This window comes from Borostomias antarcticus (genome assembly GCF_949987555.1).
Source record: "Borostomias antarcticus genome assembly, chromosome: 10".
Classification (NCBI taxonomy): Eukaryota; Metazoa; Chordata; class Actinopteri; order Stomiiformes; family Stomiidae; genus Borostomias; species Borostomias antarcticus.
In genome coordinates, this window is record NC_140243.1 from 15112247 (window position 1) to 15131997 (window position 19751).

General features: G+C 43.9%; 1 protein-coding gene across 1 annotated transcript; it reads right to left on the reverse strand.

Moving 5' to 3' along the window:
* Window positions 1–1397: 1397 nt before the first annotated feature.
* LOC311314188 (protein SSUH2 homolog) lies at window positions 1398–15757 on the reverse strand (the record flags this gene model as incomplete). Its single annotated transcript, XM_084444524.1, has 12 exons — window positions 15619–15757; window positions 9918–10013; window positions 8925–9009; window positions 8630–8759; window positions 8415–8475; window positions 7827–7951; window positions 7509–7571; window positions 5594–5673; window positions 4329–4421; window positions 3964–4069; window positions 2341–2448; window positions 1398–1532 (listed from the first exon to the last, which is right to left on the reverse strand). Exons 1-12 carry the CDS (start codon window positions 15632–15634, stop codon window positions 1398–1400), a joined length of 1098 nt encoding a protein of 365 aa, XP_084300650.1. The 5' UTR covers window positions 15635–15757.
* Window positions 15758–19751: the final 3994 nt, after the last annotated feature.

Genomic DNA, 19751 nt, shown 5'->3' on the forward strand with positions numbered 1-19751 from the left:
AAGCGAAGAGGGAGGAGAGACACACCACACCTGCCTCTCCCTCCCACACTCAAACTGTTCTATCGCTGTAGCTTATAGAGTGTGGAAGGGAGAGGTAGGTGTGATGTGTCTCTCCTCCCTCTTTGATTTATCAAAATACAACAATACAATGAAAATACAACTAGAAATGATGCTCAGAGGGTAAACCTGGTCTAAAAAATGAATGGAGGTGAATGGTCTGCCGTGTTTGGGTGGCTCATAGACCAGCCGCATGATGTGGATCCACTCCAAAATTGAATGGATTCTAAGTTGGCCCATGCTACACCCCTTCACCGAGTATCATAAAAATTGGTCTGGTAGTTTTTGTGTAATCCTGCTAACAACTAACAAATCAAGAAATGGCTTGTGGACCCGCCCCATGATTTGGATCTATTAAAAAAAAAAAGAATCTAAGTTGGCTCATGCTACCTACACCCCTCCACCGAATTTCATGAAAATCGGTCTGGTAGTTTTTGCGTAATCCTAATTCAAAAAATGAATGGAGGTGAATGGAGAAATCAGTAAATGGCTCGTGGACCTGCCCTGTGATTCGGATCAGCTCCTAACTTGGCCCATGCTTCACACATGCTTCCACTGGGTTTTGTGAAAATTGGTCTGGTAGGTTTTGCGTGATCCTGCTAACAAACAAACAAAGAAATGCACACATCACCGAAAAAATGAGCTCACCCTGCACTGTCGCTGGGGCGGAGGTAACAATACAATGAAATAAAACAAAAACAAGATAGCAATATACTGTAGTAAACATATACGATATGAAACATGGCGGAGCAGGGGGTAGATTCAAATAAGGTAAGATGAAAACGGTATATCTTGAGGTTGTGTTTGAAAGTGTGTAAGATTGTGGTTCCCTCAGATCCTCTGGCAGGCTGTTCCAGAGGCGATGACCACAGACATGCATTCATACATAATTCATAAAAATACCTTTATTGAAAAAGTGATTATAGCAAATGTTGTGTATAGATTACCATACACAGTACTTTGAGCCACATATACGTACAGTAGATGCAAGATAATACAAAGGCTCAGAGAGCATACGAACAGCCTGAACCACATCCAGATGTGTGCAATTACTAAGAATGAATGCACACCTACTGTAGCAGCCAATAGTATGAAGTCTTATACTGGAATAATACATTACATCTTCTCTTTATGAAAAGGGAACATTCTGATATATCTATAATCAGTTACCATTACTTCTCAATTTGTGATTAAATGATTATCAAATTAATTAAGTACAAATACAATACAGGGACAATACAATTAAGTACAATGCTGTGAATACATACTAGGATAATAATATCATTATGAAGTGAAGGACTATGCTTACATTCTGTATAAAACACATGAAATGTTAACATTTACATAATGCTACATGCGGAGGGATACTTAGGGGTGAAAACCTTGTTTTCTAGACCATAAACAAAGTAGTCGTAGTCTTTTCCTTTGTAGGTATAGAAGGCATGGGTTAGAGGAACCATCTCAATGCTTTGACGCTGAAAGAAGAAAACGACAAACAAACATGACATACAGTAACACACTATTCTTCAGTATTACCAGTCGTTCTCTACCAAGCCTCTATATTTCCACACCCTCTCCAAAAGCACCTATGCACCTGGAGTTCTGTCAATCTACTAAGTAGGTGTGAACAGTATTGTTGTGGCTATGATAGGCTGGGTGGAATTTTCACTGTCCAGCCTGTTGTAGCCTGCTAATCCATTTCTCTTAGACCAACACAAGGGTCTATGGGAATGGAGAGGCGAGCCTGGGAACTTGATCTGTTCTAGGGTGAGAGGTTCTCCTCTATCATTGTCAGCACTGACATCTACTGGTCATTCAAGGCAAAGCTACGTATGAATCCCTGAGAGTGTGAATGGGAGAAAGAGGTGAGTGGTAGATGGATAGTGTGTATGAGGGGAAAAGTGTGTATAGAGGGGGGAGAGAGAGAGAGAAGAGAGTGCGTGTGTGTGTGTGTGTGTGTGTGTGTGTGTGTGTGTGTGTGAATGTGAGTAGTTGATGGATAGTATGTGAAGTGGATAGTGTGTATGAGGGGGTGTATAGTTGGGGAGAGAGAGAGAGAGTGTGTGTGTGTGTAAATGTGAGTGGTACTGTATGGGGGGTTTATAGTATAGAGAGAGTGAGTGTGTGTGTGTGTGTGTGTGTGTGTGTGTGTGTGTGTGTGTGTGAGAGAGTGTGTGAGTGTATGTTTGTCTGTGTGTGTGTGTATGTGTGTGTGTGTGTGTGTGTGTGTGTGTGTGTGTGTGTGTGTGTGTGTGTGTGTGTGTGGTAGAAGGTGAGTCTGACCTGCTGCAGGATGCGGCTGATAGGGGAGAACTTGCTGAAGTGTTCCTGGATTGCTCTCCTGGACTGCTCACAGATGTCCTGGTCCGGGAAGCCCACGATGGGGTAGACCTGGAGGAGAGGAGCAGTGCTACTGTAGTACTGATGGGGTAGACCTGGAGGAGAGGAGCAGTGCTACTGTAGTACTGATGGGGTAGACCTGGAGGAGAGGAGCAGTGCTACTGTAGTACTGATGGGGTAGACCTGGAGGAGAGGAGCAGTGCTACTGTAGTACTGATGGGGTAGACCTGGAGGAGAGGAGCAGTGCTACTGTAGTACTGATGGGGTAGACCTGGAGGAGAGGAGCAGTGCTACTGTAGTACTGATGGGGTAGACCTGGAGGAGAGGAGCAGTGCTACTGTAGTACTGATGGGGAAGACCTGGAGGAGAGGAGCAGTGCTACTGTAGTACTGATGGGGTAGACCTGGAGGAGAGGAGCAGTGCTACTGTAGTACTGATGGGGTAGACCTGGAGGAGAGGAGCAGTGCTACTGTAGTACTGATGGGGTAGACCTGGAGGAGAGGAGCAGTGCTACTGTAGTACTGATGGGGTAGACCTGGAGGAGAGGAGCAGTGCTACTGTAGTACTGATGGGGTAGACCTGGAGGAGAGGAGCAGTGCTACTGTAGTACTGATGGGGTAGACCTGGAGGAGAGGAGCAGTGCTACTGTAGTACTGATGGGGTAGACCTGGAGGAGAGGAGCAGTGCTACTGTAGTACTGATGGGGTAGACCTGGAGGAGAGGAGCAGTGCTACTGTAGTACTGATGGGGTAGACCTGGAGGAGAGGAGCAGTGCTACTGTAGTACTGATGGGGTAGACCTGGAGGAGAGGAGCAGTGCTACTGTAGTACTGATGGGGTAGACCTGGAGGAGAGGAGCAGTGCTACTGTAGTACTGATGGGGTAGACCTGGAGGAGAGGAGCAGTGCTACTGTAGTACTGATGGGGAAGACCTGGAGGAGAGGAGCAGTGCTACTGTAGTACTGATGGAGTACGCCTGGAGGAGAGGAGCAGTGGTAGTACTGGCCATTTATACTCACCAGAGTAGAATATAGAGAGGAGAGGATAAAGGCAGTTGCACTCAACCGTCTTAAAAAAAAATATATATATGTTTACGCTTATTATTAAGCTCCCATTGTTTTCTATGGAGGCTCATTACTGGCGTCTTTCCGCAAGAACCCGGCAGCACCGGGATCGATTTCAATTCAGCACACACTGATTTGAACTGAGATATACAGTGAAAATATATCCAAAAGGCTCACAACTGCTAAAGGAAAGCTACGTGGTTCAAATTTTTACTGTACTAAGAGTCCCTGTGGTTTCCCCTAGCAACTGATACAAGCAATGTCCCACTTCTAGCTAACATTAGGCACTCTACAGGCAAGGATATGAGGATCTATGGTTCATAAAAAGTTGCATATGATTTTGTAAGACAATAAAGGCTATATTGAGTTATTTATTTTTGTCTTGACAAACATTGAAATGACCATTGTCCATTGACCATTTATGTGACGTCTTGCTCTGGTGAATCCAAGCCTGTGTGCGTACAGCTTAAGAGAGGAGACGAGAAGAGAAGACCTGTCTTTACCAGAAGGTTCTCATCCACGAAGAAAGGGTCTGCAGTCACCGTCTCCAACTTCTTGAGAGGGAACTCGGGTATTCCGTCAGGTATGAACTGAAACACATTGTTCTTCCTGTGGAGAAGGATAGAGAACAGGATGGCTATTGGTTAGTGAGAAGCAGAACGTGGGAAAATCAAACACACCAAACAATACTGGGGCACAGTACATTTTGCTATTGTGATTGAGTGTGTAGGTGACTTGTGAGTGTGTATTTTTTGTGAGGTTTGAATGTTTCACTTTTGTTCTGTTGTGTGAGCTTGTCAGGCCATGCTGGCTACTACAAATCTCCCACGGGAACAAATCAGATAGAAGTGAAAAGAGCACACTGTACCACGTCACAGTCAGCTGGATGAAGTGGAGGAGGTTCCTGTTGCCATTGCAGGAGGGGCATGTCTTGTGGCCTGTTCCATGACAATGGATGCACCTGGGAAGACAGCAGGCTAGGCGTGGTCACTACCCACACAGCAGGGGAGAAGGGTACAAGCACTGGGATGGCAGCGCAGAACCACTCGCATTGTCGGCAAAGACGAGCTCAATAGGCAGTTTGGAATTTTGTGCCACCTAAAGGTACGTTTTCCAGGATCGTGCAAAGTTTGCCTCAAAGTAAGTGGAGCTGTTTATGGGAGTGCTGGGAGGAAACGCTCATCCTTTCTTGCTAACATGGAGGAGGAACTAAATAGCTATCTTTTCACTTGGGGTGCGGGAAAATAAATACATAAATAAATGAAATAAATTATCCCTGAGAACATTTGCATTGGGCACTTTGACCATTGTTGTTATGATTTCCCAAAAATATAAAATTAAGCTTCTGGCATGCAAGAGTTGTCGTCAAAGAAAAAGTCACTCTGAAAAGTGAAAACAAAATAAATAGATGTCTCGAAATTCAAGTTCAGGGGGAGCACTGCAATACAGTCCTTAGAAAAACTTTTTTACATTGAGTCTCGTTTGCCAACCTTGGCTAAACATGGCTTATATCAATTGCCATCATTTTAATTTCTGGCCTACCAGCCAACAAAACAAAATGCATTCAATTCAGATAATACTTTAATTACAAAAAACATACCACCACATCTTTCTGTAGGAAAGATAATTTCATGAATTACTAACAGCCATCTCCTCTCAAGCGACTCTAATATTTCACATCATGATTTGGCTCTGTAATTTGTGGTCTTGTACTTCACACAGTTTTTATACTGTGGCACAGTTGATTGGCTTGGGAAAGGCCACTGCTTCATCCAGTCATTCCACCCCTATAATGGAATCATCTATACCGATATCTGAGAATATTTTGCTTGAGTGAAATACCAAAGGTTTACCATCATGTCTATAGCGCTTTCTTATATCCAATAATGTTTGACCGTGATCGCGACCATCACATCTTTGTGGTGCCCCACATGCTGTAGGTATTGGGGAAGCACCTATTGGTAAGTTAACCTATCCAAGAGACGCTCTGGTTCCTAATTTGAGGCCCAAGTCTCCCTGTACAGAGATATGAACCCGAGATGTGAAGGTAATCTAGGGAGAGAGAGAGAGAGAGAGAGAGAGAGAGAGAGAGAGAGAGACAGAGAGAGAGAGAGCACAGGTAAGTACTCTCACCTTTTTCTGCCCATCCCGTGACAGCTGATGCAGCGTTGGTTCCTGGAGATGCCATGGCCATGGCAGAACACACAACGTTTCTACGAGACAGTCAGACACTTGAGGCATATCCATGTCTATAATAATAATAATAATAATAATAATAATAATAATAATAATAATAATAATGCATTGGATTTCCTTTCTAAAGCTCAAGGATACTGAAAATCAACAAAAATATCTCCATCCACCTCTCCTTTCTTATTGCTAGAGAAAGCAGACAGAAAAATAGAGGGAGGGGATAAAGAAGAAGAGTCAATGAGTAGAAGAGAGAACAAGACAGAACTATGGAGAGAGAGAGAGAGAGGGGGGGGGGGGACAGTGGGGTGTGGGGCAGAGTGTTTGTACGTATGTATGAGGGAGGGGGGGAAGAGAGAGATAGAGAGAGTACTATATGTATCAGGGAGGGGGAGGAGAGTGTTTGTATGTATGAGAGAGAGAGGTGTTTGTATGTATGAGAGAGAGAGAGAGAGAGAGAGAGAGAGAGAGAGAGAGAGAGAGAGAGAGAGAGAGAGAGATTGTATATATTATGTTTGAGAGAGAGTTCTAACCAGGAGTTCCATCTTCTGCCCTCTGGGCAGGGGTACAGGATCCCTAGGCTCAGGAGCTCCAGGGCCCAACACTTTTTTATACCCAAGGCAATTTCTGCCATTAACAAGTAATTATATAGGCCACCTTTAGGGATCCATCCATCCATCTTCATCCGCTTATCCAGGGTCGGGTCGCGGAGGCAGCAGTTACAGCAGGGGGCCCCAGACATCTCTTTCCCTGGCAGCATCAACCAGCTCTGCCTGGGGAATCTTCAGCCGCTCCCAGGCCAGTGCGGAGATGTAGTCCTGCCACCTGGTCCTGGGTCTACCCCATGCCTGGAACAGGCGCCCAGGAGGCCTCCTCACTAGATGCCCGAACCACCTCAACTGGCTCCTTTCGACGCAAAGAAGCAGCGGCTCTACTCCGAGTCTCTCCCGGATGACTGAACTTCTCACCCGATCTCTCAGGGAGACCCCAGCCACCCTCCGGAGAAAACTAATTTCGGCCGCTTGTATCGGTGATCTCGTTCTTTCGGTCATGAGCCATCCTTCATGACCATAGGTGAGGGTGGGGACGAAGATAGACCGGTAGATCGAAAGCTTTGCCTTTTGGCTCAGCTCTCTTTTCGTCACAACAGTGCGGTAAAGCGACTGCAGAACCGCACCAGCTGCTCAGATTCTCCGGCCAAACTCCCTCTCCATGGTTCCCTCACTTGTGAACAAGACCCCCAGATACTTGAACTCCTTCACTTGGGGTAAGGACTCATTTCCTACTCGGAGCGGACAGACCACCGGTTTCCTGCTGAGAACCATGGCCTCAGATTTAGAAGTGCTGATTCTCATCCCAGCCGCTTCACACTCAGTTGCGAACCTATCCAGACAGTGCTGGAGGTCGCAGGCAGATGATGCCATCAGGACCACATCATCTGCAAATAGCAGCGACGTGATCCCCGGCTCACCGAACTGCAAACCCACCTCCCCACGACTACGCCTCGATATCCTGTCCATGAAAATCACAAACAGGATTGGTGACAAAGCCACCTTTAGGGATGGACTTGGGTATTACTTGCACTTTCTTTTACACATGGACTTTGTTAATGTTCTTATTTGTTTGTGTATAGTGGTATGTGTTTTGTGAGTGTTTGTAAAGTTTATGTTTTAAGCTGCACCTAATTTGACCTCTAGGGACAATAAAGATTTATTGAATTGAATTTAGTGTGTGCGGGGTGTGAGCCAGAGAGAGTGTTTGTATATATGCGAGAGAGAGAGAATTTAATTGAAATTGAATTGAGAGAGAGGGTGAGAGGGAAGATATAATGTAACAAAAGGGATGAAGTGTCACTCACAACCCCTATCCCATGGCAGGAGCTACACCTCACTTGGCCACAGCCGTGGCATCGATGGCATGGCTGAAACAAATCACACACGCGCACACACACACACGCAAGCACACACACACACACACACACACACACGCACGCACACACGCCATCAAAAACTGTTCTGTCACACAGCCACTTGATTCAAATGAGATCATTTGAAGGGTTCAAGCTGTACTGCTGTTACAGTTTCATTCATTCAAATACATCATGTTCAATTAAGAAGCAAGACTGTCCGTGTCACAGGCGAGAGCTTTCTCTCCAGAGGCTGTGAAGCATCTGTACCTTTACCACAGAGGAGTGTGGCACGCGGATCTTCTGAACCACGTCGGTGTATCTCTGTGGCATCCCCACGGGAATGTCCCAAGGAGGTGGGCTCATGCCGTACTGAGGTCCGTCCACATACTGAGCTGGAAGAGACAGCCGGTAGAATAGAATAAAATAGAATTAGAATTTGTCTATTCAATAACAACGGAAAATGCCCTGTAGGAGCTGAATTTGTTTGTCTTGTGTTTAATGTTTTGTCCAGTGTCGCCACCTACAGGTGATGAAGATGCCTGCCATTGATAAATTGGGGTGCACTGCACATGAGGGGGAAAGGCGGGTGTGGCGATACCGTCATTGACCTCAGCCACAGCCCTGAGCCCATTCTGAAAATCTAATTTGTTTGTTTATTTTATTTTTGTAAATAAATCCCAAATTAATTGTAAGAAACAGCTTGGACTTGGATTTCTTTTTGGGATTATGATGGCTGATATGATGGCTGCGAGTCAGGCAGATACACCTGCCTCCATGGAAATGGAAAAACAATAGGGAGTGATTTTTGCCATTACATGCCCTATGCAGTGCATGCAGCCAGGTGTAACGTACCACCAGAAAATGGCTCACAGTCCCAGGCACTGACTCTGGTCTCAGTGTACGTCTCCAACCGGTACTGCAAAAAAAAAAAGAGTTGACATTAGAACTAAATTACACTGGAGAACCAGGCTACTCTCCTAAACAGTGCGATTTTGATTAGAGCAAAATCGTTCTGCTTGCACGTTCTGCATGTGGATCTTTGAGGGTCAGTGGTGTGGTTGACTACATACCCTGTAGACGGTGAGAGGCTTCATTTGTTTGAAGACCAGGTTCTTGGCAGGCTTGCTGCTGTAGGTCCACTTGGAGCCAACAAACTTGAGCAGGGCTTCTCTGGCTACATCCTCTGACACAGTGGGGACTCTGGGAGACACAAGCACCGTGTTTCACACTGAACTAGACCTGAGGACAAATACTTCAAGCAGGATCGATTTGAATGTCATGTGACTTATTTAAATGGGTCTGATCCCAACCCTGATTAAACTGCATCTGTCTGTGCTACATCTAACTGCACGCTGTGGGTCTGACCTGATTTTGGGAACGGAGGCATTCTTGTCATACTCAGGCTGGGGGTTGTAGGCAGGAGGAGGCGGGTACAGCTGGCCAGCGCCGTCTGAGGGGGAGGAGAGGACGCTCAGTTATCACTTGAGAGAGGGAGGATGTAAGGGAGGAAGGAATGAGAGATTATCGGTATGTCCCATTTGTCCAAAAATGTCTCCTCCCTTGGTTCGCTACCGAATTAATATGCATGATAGTCGTTTTGCATATTCATAGCACTTGCTGTCCCAATACTGGTGGAGGTGACAAAATGTACCTTCAAACACCTCCTGAAGGATGCAAACACGGGTGATACACACGTGTAAGTATTTTTCAGACCAAAACCCAAGCTAATACATTTTTTTAAGAATTTTCTGAAAAAAAAATCATTGACTTTGGCAGAAGCAGTGAACCATCTTCTTCTGCGTTTGTATGCCATAGCGAGCGCTGTGATTGGCCTCCCACGGCACAAACGAAGAAGAAGACCGGACATTTTTTCTGTACACAAAAGTTGACGAGTTTTTCAGAAAAGTATTAAAAATGTTTATTAGCAACGCCAAGCTTTCAAAACCACCCACCATGTTCCTGAAACCTTCATGCAACTGTGAGTACCTTTGAAATTTCTCTGCAACACTTATTCAACAAGCTTTTCGCTGCTGACTAGGCCACGATATTTGATTTACCCTTTTTTCTATGGTGAGATGAGGGACTGCAGTAACAGAGAGCGGTAGCTCGTCCAACGCTGTTGGCCGTCTACAGGACCGAAAGGGGCTAAATAGTATACAGCTTTATATTTTATTCCATATATGATACATGTTTCAGCTGCAATCATGCTGTATTTCAATATGGGGTCAAACTAATTGGGTGTTGAAAGAAAAATGTCTCCCTCTTTAGAGCTCAGATTTGCTGTCATCACAATCGCTGATGAGGTCATCAACAGGTGCACATAGGATAAAGTTTTGGGATGCACCCAGCCTGACTCACCATCTCCTTTAGGCGCCTCATATCCTGTCACGTTGTCCAGCCAGCCAGGAGGGGGAGCTGTAGGACCCTCTTCTGGAATGTTGGGATCAAACGTTCCTGAGATAAAAGGACATCATAACAGATATGAATCATACCACAGAGCTCATCATTCAACTATTTTTTCCATTCATTCTGCATAGATTCAACCAAAATTTGTTTTCCAACCATAACTACCAATAGATGGCTAATTCCCTCCCCACACCCCAATTCATAAAGCGCTGGAAAGATTTTCTCTCTCCTACAGGGAACAGGCATTCTTTGGGAGGGTGCTAGGATGTGGCTATGTTCACACAATGGATCCTAGAGGTCACGTTTAACCTCTGATTGCACATGGGTGTGGCCAACTGCTGGCTCTATACAGCAAACAAACCTTTTCAAATGAACAACTACAGTTTAGGTCTTGCGAAATATGCCTTGTTAATTCCACATAACTTGGTGTGTCACCACTTGATGATTAACTCTATTTGTGGTCTGTGATTTTTCTGCAGGCTCTCTCTAGGCTACAATGGATGGCAATGGGGCATACGTAAATGCATTGAAAGATCTGCTGAATAAATACATGTATTAAACTAGAAAAACCACCACAGTCAAACGTGCCACCAGAGTAAACTAGACAATGCTACTGTACCTGCTGACCAAACATTTACCTCCGCCCCAGAAATAACGCAAGGTGGATGGTATTGTTTTTGGTGGTGTGTTGGCCTAACAAATGCAGCAATACCAAACATGTCCTGCTCGCACGCACCTGCATGTGCACAGAACCACTAAATGCATTCATGGGTGGAGGTCTGTGCTCTCAGAGAACCATTTCTAGTATCCTAATTAGTGTCGATGGCAGGCTGATACCAATGTTATTATTATCAGCGGGACAAAGACACACCTTTTTTTACGTTGACCCTGAAACAAAAAGACCTAATCAGTTCTGTGCGTCATTTGGTACCCCTGGCACCTGATTTATTCCTGAGGGTGCTTTCCATCAACATGCTTTCTAGAAAGTCTCACTGTTGTAAAAGCTAAACATATTCCAGCTGCCATACACAATATGTAATGGGGGATATAAATATACCAATGAGTGGTGGTTTCCCCCGAGTTCAGGTCTGGTCTGAGATGGACGGACTGTAAGAATGAGAGCCATAGAGAAGGGGAAACCAGGGCTGATTACAACTCAGACAATGCACCCAAAATATACCCCTGGAGCGAGGGGACTGAGGATCAGCAGAAAAGAGCACAATCATTCTCTCTCATGATGATGACATCAGTGATACGCAAACCCTCGCCTGTATGAGAGAAACAACATTCCCATGAACAAATGTGCTTTGTACAGCAGACTAATGAAACTGTTAGGAGTTGCACCCTTTAACGGAAACTAGAACTGTATTATTCGGTGATTGCCAAGTCCAAAGGTAGCAAACATTGGGCCTCATTCACCAACTGTTCTTACGAAGCATTTTCTTCTTTAACCGCATTTTGCCATTTTCATGAAGGTTCTGGCATTCACCAATGTTTTCTGATTTGGGATTTGTTCGTAGGTAAGAACACCATCTACGAACACTGAAAAGCAGTCGTGCGGACATGTTTGTGTCAGATAGTTGGCTATTGTATTTAGGCCTACTTCATTTCTACAGTTGTATACTATTATAGGATTACTATACAATACTATTTGTATCATTTCTAATATATTTTAATATTGTTTTCATTATTTTACAAAACAATAGTTTAATGGGCTCCAAAATGAGGAGGTCCAGCAACTCTGTGCACCCAGATACAGTGTTCACTGAACGAGTAATAGCATCCGATGAATCTTTTTTTGTTTTATTTTATCACCACTACTGACACTACTAAAATATGACAGGTGAAGTCTGGTGCTCCGCCATCTCTACATTTTTATTTGGGCATTCTTGACTTCTGTCGCCACTGTTCAATTTCGACGTGTGTATGTGTGTGTGTGTGTGTGTCACAGGTTTCACTCCTCAGTAAGTAGCTTCCACCCTCACTTGCCCACACTGGCTTGAGACCACGACCTGAAGATTCAAGATTTTTTTTATTCGTAATATACAGTATACAGTCACAGTGAAATGTTGCTGCCTGCCGGCTCCAAGATTATGCTCAATACAGAAGATAAACTCTAATTCTCAATTTACAAATGACCAAATACTCAAGAAATACCATCTCTATAGAGTAAAAGATAGAGATAAGATGGGGGGGGGGTAATAGATACTAGATAATGGCACTGTACATGTAGTGGCAATGGAAGCCCTTTCTGAGTCTCTCCATGTTCACACATGTGTGTGCGGTATCTTTTCCGACCGAAGCAGAGAGAACAGTCCTTTGCCTGGGAGGCTGGGGTCTTGCATCTTCTGGTGCAGCTGTCCTCCAGGTGGGGGAGTGGCCACCCCAAGGTACGTTTGGCTGACCGTATCACTCTCTATAAGGTCCGATCTTGTCTTGCGATCCTGAGAACTATTGTTCCTGTACCAGGTGGTGATATTCCCAGTCAGGATGCTCTCGATCATGCATCAGTAGAAACTCTTGTCGAATCTGGTGGGACGCTCTGAATTTCCTCAGTTGTCTGAGGTGGTACATTCTCTGACGTGCTTTCCTCACCACAGTGTCTATGTGTGCTGACCATGTCAGGTCCTTGGTGATCTGGATGCCAAGGTTCTTGAAACTGTCCACTCCCTCTACAGGGGTCCCGTTGATGATTAGGGGGGTTTAGTTCCTCTCCTGCTTCCTTCCCAAGTCCACCAGCATCTCCTCAGTCTTGCTGACATTCAGATGGAGGTCATTTTCCTGACACCACTGGATCAGGACAGGAGCCTCACCTCCTCCAGGTAGGCCCTCTCATCATTATTGGATATCAAGTCTATCACCTATCACCGCCTCAGGTGCGATGGCCGTTTGGCCGTTGTTGGTCTCAGTGTGCATCGAAAGCGTTGAGGCTGTTTACAAGAGCATCATCTACACCTCCCGAGGAGGATGGCGACCCCTTATAGTCAGTCATGGTGTTTAATCCCTGCCACACGTTTCTGAGGCCGCCATCTCCCTAAACCAATTTTACTGATATACAGTATAAGCACATTTCCTGCTTTAATGGGTACCATTCAAATGGCTAAACATACATTTCCAAGGCAAATTTGTGCAATTTGTAACCAGAGCTTTAGCAATAGGAACCAAAGACAGGATGCAGCCTAGTTATTGCATTTTTACTGAAAAGGCATATTTTCTATTGCACATCCAGTTGTTTTTGCTGAGTACAGGCACCTCAGTATCTTGACGATCTCCTGCATTTTCATGCCCCAGCTAGACTAGAGGTGACCTTGGGGCGGCGGCCCCCAGGCTCTGGAACAGTCTGCCCTGGCACATTAGGTCTGCCCAGACCATAGAGATTTTTAAGTCTTCTTTAAAGACTCACCTGTTCTCCCAGGCCTTCATCTCAGGTTGAGCTGGAGACCTGATGGCCCCTGTATTGTACAGTATTTCATATTGCTTATTGTGTATGATGTATTGTAGAGTTCTGTTGCGTGCTGTGTGTTTTGTTGCTCTGGAGCTGTACAGCACTTTGGTCAACCTTGGTTGTTTGAAATGTGCTTTATAAATAAAGTTTGAGTTGAGTTGAGTTGAGGCAATGCAATATTTTGTGTGTGGCCGTGTGTTTGGTTCCTGTTTGTTTGTCCGTCTGCTTGTTAACCGGATTACGCAAAACTACAAGACCAATTCTCAGGAAACTCGGTGGAGGGGTGTAGCGTGAACCAAGGAAGAACCTATTCAATTTTGGAGGGGATCCGAATCACAGGCCTGTGTGGGGCCAGCGCTAGAACACGGGGTGTGTGAGGAGACAGGACGGAGTGCACCAGCACCAAACCACCCCCCCGCAGGGGCGCCACGTAGCCGCCCAAACACGGCCACCCATTCACCTCTTACTTTTCTTCTTTTCTATTTTTCATTGCGAGTACATAGGTGTTACTGTATAATACTTCCCACCGCCCACCACTGCTCACAGATAGAGTATGTTGACACAAATAATAAGGTATCTACCTGTACCGACGTGAGATGTATCAACGTATTACTATTGTGCAAGGAGAGATCAGAGCAACAGAAACTACAGCTCCTTCGGTAGGGTGCGTGCTTTCACACCAGGAGGTTTAGAGCTTGAGGCCAGGGAATGGCAACACATGAAATAATGTATTTTTCTTGTATATTATAGTGATAGTGTTTTGTGTCATTTTTGTTGTTGTTGTAAATTATGTATTAATACAAGTGTCAATATGTATCTGTTGTGTCAGTATTGTGTGTCAATATTGTCTGTCTCATTTTCACATTGATAAAACTATGATGACCCTCTTTTATAGGGCGCATATCGAATCAATCTAGTCTCTCTTCCTTGCGTCATGGTTTGGTAACCTGTCTCTGCAAAACAAAAACTATCTCAACCAAATTGTTAGGTGGGCTAGTAAGCTTGTTAATGAGTCTCAATGCAACCTATCAGTTCTTTGGACAGCTGGCAAGGCAAGCTCTATTCTGTTCCCATCCTTTACATAAATAATTCCAGCTTTTTCACTCCGGTTGTCGGTTTGGGGGCCCCTAGGTGGAGAACAAATGATACAGAAATACTTTTGTACCTGCAGCCATTGCACCTCTAAACAAAGCTAGCACAAGATGATGTACTTCGACCATGAATGGCATTTTAAGCCTTTGAGGGAGTGGGTGAGTGTGTGTGTAGAAGCATTTGTCATGAACTTCATAGGAGTTATTATGTTCTTTTATTCTCAGTTTATTTTGATACTACGTATAATGAATCTTGTTCTAAGAGATTTGTTTGAATGCTTTATGAATCTGTATTGATGTGTTGTCTCATGATGTCATGGTAAATAATGTTTTGGAGTAACCTGTACACTGAGCTGAATGATCAGCCGTTACACACACACACACACACACACACACACACACACATACTTGTATGTTGTCATAGACATGGCAGAAACCAGTGCTTCGTTGTCCTGTGTAGGTGTGATACTGATCACACTCTCCCCCTCTGACTTGCCCACATTTACATACATTAGGTTTACCTGTTGGGAATCCATGTACAGATTTTGCTCCCCACACAAGTGCTTTACACAATCCTGGTCCTATCGTAGATTATCATGTTGTTTACAAGCTGTTGGACTGTTTCTGTGATTATTTTATCCTACATACAGTATCAACCTATCCACTGTAGCAAACATGTCTAAAACTGTATAACTGATATGATCTGAGACCTAGCCCTGTACAACTTATTTTATGTAATAATATAGTAGGCCTACTAGTAGTACAAACACATATGTGATTTATCTGTATTTTTGTCTGTATTTACCCTACATGTTAGTATATGACTTCAGAGTGTAACTGATCCAGCCACATCTACAATAAAGAGTAGGCTACACAAAGTACAACTCTGATGATAACTACATTTGTGTGCACTCTTGGCTATCTTTTGAATTATATATTAGGCTAATTCTGAGTAAGTTGTGTTTTTTATCACTCTTCAAGCCTTCGGATCTATTCATTCTGAGGGGTATACATATGCCTTGCTTCGTCTTAACCCAAGATTGTGACGCCCCATACCCAAGATATGCAAAAGTTCGTCTGTGAGACAGTGTAGCACAGATATAAAAAGAAGACTCACCGAGATCTGCGTCCATAATTTGTTCCTTGACAAATAGTATTTGGAACAAAGCTCGCACCAAATTCGTATTTCTAGACCCGACTTAAAGCATTTTAATGCAATGTTTAACATGCATTCAAATTCAATCCACTTGCATCACGTCTTAAAAACCACGCCCAGTAACATACCATAGCGGATGCATCATTACTACAGTTTGTAGACTACAGTATAGTATCCCTTCTAAAGCATTTCACTTAGGCTATCAGTTCACGCTACTACCGCTTTTCTTTATTGATGTAACACAATAGTAGAGGAGTGCCATATGGTGCTAGTTTGAAGTTTTGTGCATTTTAATTGCATGTCAACAACTACAGGATGTGAAGAGTAGGAGGGTCTCTGGCTAGCTGCCATACTGGCTGTCCATTCAGGGCACTGTAACCTTCAAAATAAAGGTCTACATTTAAACCCCGTCCACAGTCCCGTCCACAGGCTGAATTTGAACGTTCCATTATTCAAATTGACAAGCTCATATGCCACACTGGGCGGATTATTTTTATGGAACAAATTTGATTTAAAAAAAAAAAAAAGAAAGAAAAAGAAAAAGACAGACATCTATCTGTAACCATACGATTGTATGAATGTCTCTAAAACGAAAAAATATTTTTGTTCCAGAAAGTAATAAACTAATAAAAAACGTTATGTTTACTGTCGCGAATTTACAATACATTTGAGGGACCACTGTTTAGAAAATCATAATATCCGTTATTAGAGGTAGGCTAGAGGTGGCTAGATGGGGTACAGCTACGGCCGATGTAGAAGGACGGTAAAGGCTAGTTCCCATAAACGCAGAGGCCATTTAGTGTTGGGTTAGATTTAGGGTTGGGGGGGCTTTGACTAGTCTCAACGCCAGACCCATGTTGAGACCCATGGCATGAGAGTTATTTCACTGATACACTAGGCCTACGTAACCTACACTAACTACGTTACTGCATGCTGTAGAGCAGTGTATTACAAACTTTTTTTCTGGGGACCCACTTTTCAAAAATGACAAATCATCACGACCCAATCAATACATAAGGCTTGTCTATAAATCGTGAGAAGACAGAATTTGCACAAAAATGAACTTCCCATGCCATTTTAGCTTTGTTTTATGTTATCGAAAAAAGTAGCACTATTAAACTACATGTTACTGAGACCATAAAATGCTTTTAAGCAAATTTAACAATTAATTTTTTATTTCCTCTCATCAGTGGGCAAAACCATAACAAGTTGTATTCTTATTATTAGCCTATTATTAGACTTATTATACAGTAGGATTGTGTTTAAGTGCTATTATCAGTCAACTGTTATCACATCAGATAGGCCTATATTTCACCTCAAATTCCACAGGCACACCCTGGCTAATGTGATAGGTAGGCTACTGCACATGTAGGCCAGGACAGTTTACCAGGCTAATGTGATAGATGTGCCTGCTTGCGCTTTAGTATTGCATTTGTATTTTGTCTTCATTTTTGTGAGAACAGAAAATCCCACTTCACACTTGTATGTAGTTGTGAAAGGAAGGAGTAGCAAAATGCTTGCCTTACTTAGGACTGGATATTCCGATAAGATGCTTATCCAAAATGAAGATGGACCTAATGGCATGCGTTCATAACGTCCTTTCAGTGTGCAATCGCTGCTCAGCTGTAACAGCTCTGTTTCTTCAGCAGGAGTTCCAGTTCCAGCACTGATTCTGTGCTTTAAAATTCAAAGGGATTTTGAACCCACCTTTTGTCATTCAAAATGTTAATTCTCTCCGTTGGATAATAGCGATCAAAGTTATCAATGAGTGCCACTAGGTGTGTTTGAATAAGTCCGGTCAGATGCGTTACATCCCGTTTAGAAAATCAATGTGCTCCCTCGTGTGTCTGAAAGGGGTACTGCAGATATATTTTCCTAATTTATTTGGCGACCCAAACAAAATCTCCTGCGACCCATCTTTGGGTCGCGACTACATCCATGGTCGCGACCCAGTCTTTGGGAAACACTGCGATTATGCGGAGCGAAGCAATTCAACGTAATATTTGAGAGGCATCTGCCTGCAGGCCTACCTTCTCAAGACACAGTGTTGCTACACCACTCAGATAGTCGTGGTAATATTTGAGTCTGGAGCGAGACTAGGCTTTGAACGGTTTCTGCACTAGCCTTCTACACAGGCCGTAGCTGCTTCCCATCTAGCCACAACCGGGTGAAACGTGTATCTGCCACTAGATGGCGGATCACATCCACTTTTTTGGCAGAGCCATTTGGGGATCAAGAAATGCATGACAATGGATCAATTTACTTAGTAAGCTGTACTGCACGCGTAGAAGTACACATTAATTTGTATGCTGTGTGTGGTCTCAAAATAGGCTACGTTAAAAGTATAAACAATATTATAGATTTAGGACTTCATTGTTTTATACTGTATTGGCGGAATCACGAAGACGTAGACTGTAGGCTATGTCCATTGTCAATAAAAAATAAATAAATGATGTACGTCTTAGGCGAGTTACCTATTTGTTAGTGTTAGTCAGTGTACATTTCATTAATGCAGGAGCGCTGAGGAGACTTTCTGCCTACAGTACTACAGCCTCAGTACTACAGCCTCAGCCCAGTAGACTACGCTCCTTTGACGTCAGAAATGAATGCGGTTGATGATGCCGTTCCGGGGAGGAAGAACAGCAGTTCTATGAGGGCTGCAGCTAACGAGGAATGCCTTGTTTCACTGATGAAATATGGGCATTCTAGACACGGTTACAATGCCGTGGTAATTGTCACAGTTGATTTGTTTAATCTCCCTATAGCGGAAATAATACACTTTCACGGCTGCCGGTTTTTAGAGGACGTTATCCTGCCATCATCGGATCTTCCTCCGACTTTAGCTTGATGTTTACCGGAGAGAGAGGGTGGTAAGTTCCACGATCAAACCACGGTGTGCGCTATCTGCTGTTAGCTAGTCTAGCTAAGTTATCTAATCATTAAAGCTAGCTATCATCCGCTAGCTAGCAGGCACACGCACGCTAGTGCTCGATAGCTGCTAGAAAATGGGTATGTCCGTGTAGTCCGCTAACTTGGAACACCAGCTATTAGCTAGCTACTAGTGTGAGTTAAATGTTGAAGCAAGCTTTAACGACGTTAGCTAGCTAGCTTAAGTTAACGTTACTTACACGGCTAGCTAACTTGCTAGCGAACGAGTCAGTGGAATGAATTTCGTTTAGAGTAACCTGGCCACCCGGCGGTGCACCATGTTGCCCGGGATTACGTACTCCGTCCTCATGGCTACACGACTGGCTAACAACTGTTGTAACGTTAGCCAAAACGAATATATAATAGTGTTGAGCCGTTAGCAATCTGGCCATCCAGCAAAGGCCTGTCGCGGTTTTCTGACTTTCTTCTCTTAGTAACGTTAGCATGCTAGCTAGCTGGCGAGCACAAACTCATAGAGCTAATGTTAGCTAACGTTAGCTATTCACGTTATGTTAATCTATCGAACCAATGTATCGATAGCAAAACTTAGCTACGCTAGCTAACTAAACTACTGGTAACGTTATCGTATGCCAAGTTGCAGCACATTGCGCAGTTGATATGGTAAGGTAAGACTATTTAGCTATCGTTAGCAATACTGGCGGCACAGAGCTATGGTATTAGTAGATACTGATGCCCAGGGGGATATTGCTCAATAAGCCAGCTGGCGTAAGTACATTATTGTCTTATTACAGAAATGAAATGTGTGTGTGCTGGCTAACGTTACTCCAATGCACCAGTAACATCAGGGGTTGAAGCATAACTGGAATTGTAACGTTATATTGTAACGCTATTCACCACTTGACTTGACTGAGCTCCACCTCCATGTAATTATCTTAACTTTCTAGTAGGAGGACCATAGCATGACGCATAGCTAGATCACCGCTTTCTTTCATTATGTACCTGCACCATCTAAAATGTTCTTTCAGTTTTGTTGGTTTCTTTTCCTGTATTTTTTCCAGACTGTCTCTCCCTGTGGCTTTCCAGGAAGCTGGCACCATGGGCACGGCAACAGCTACCTGGAATGTACTAAAGTGAACTAGACCCACACGACTCAGCCAACCCTTCCCCAGCCCCCAGTCCGGGGGCATTCCCCTGCCCCTGCAGCC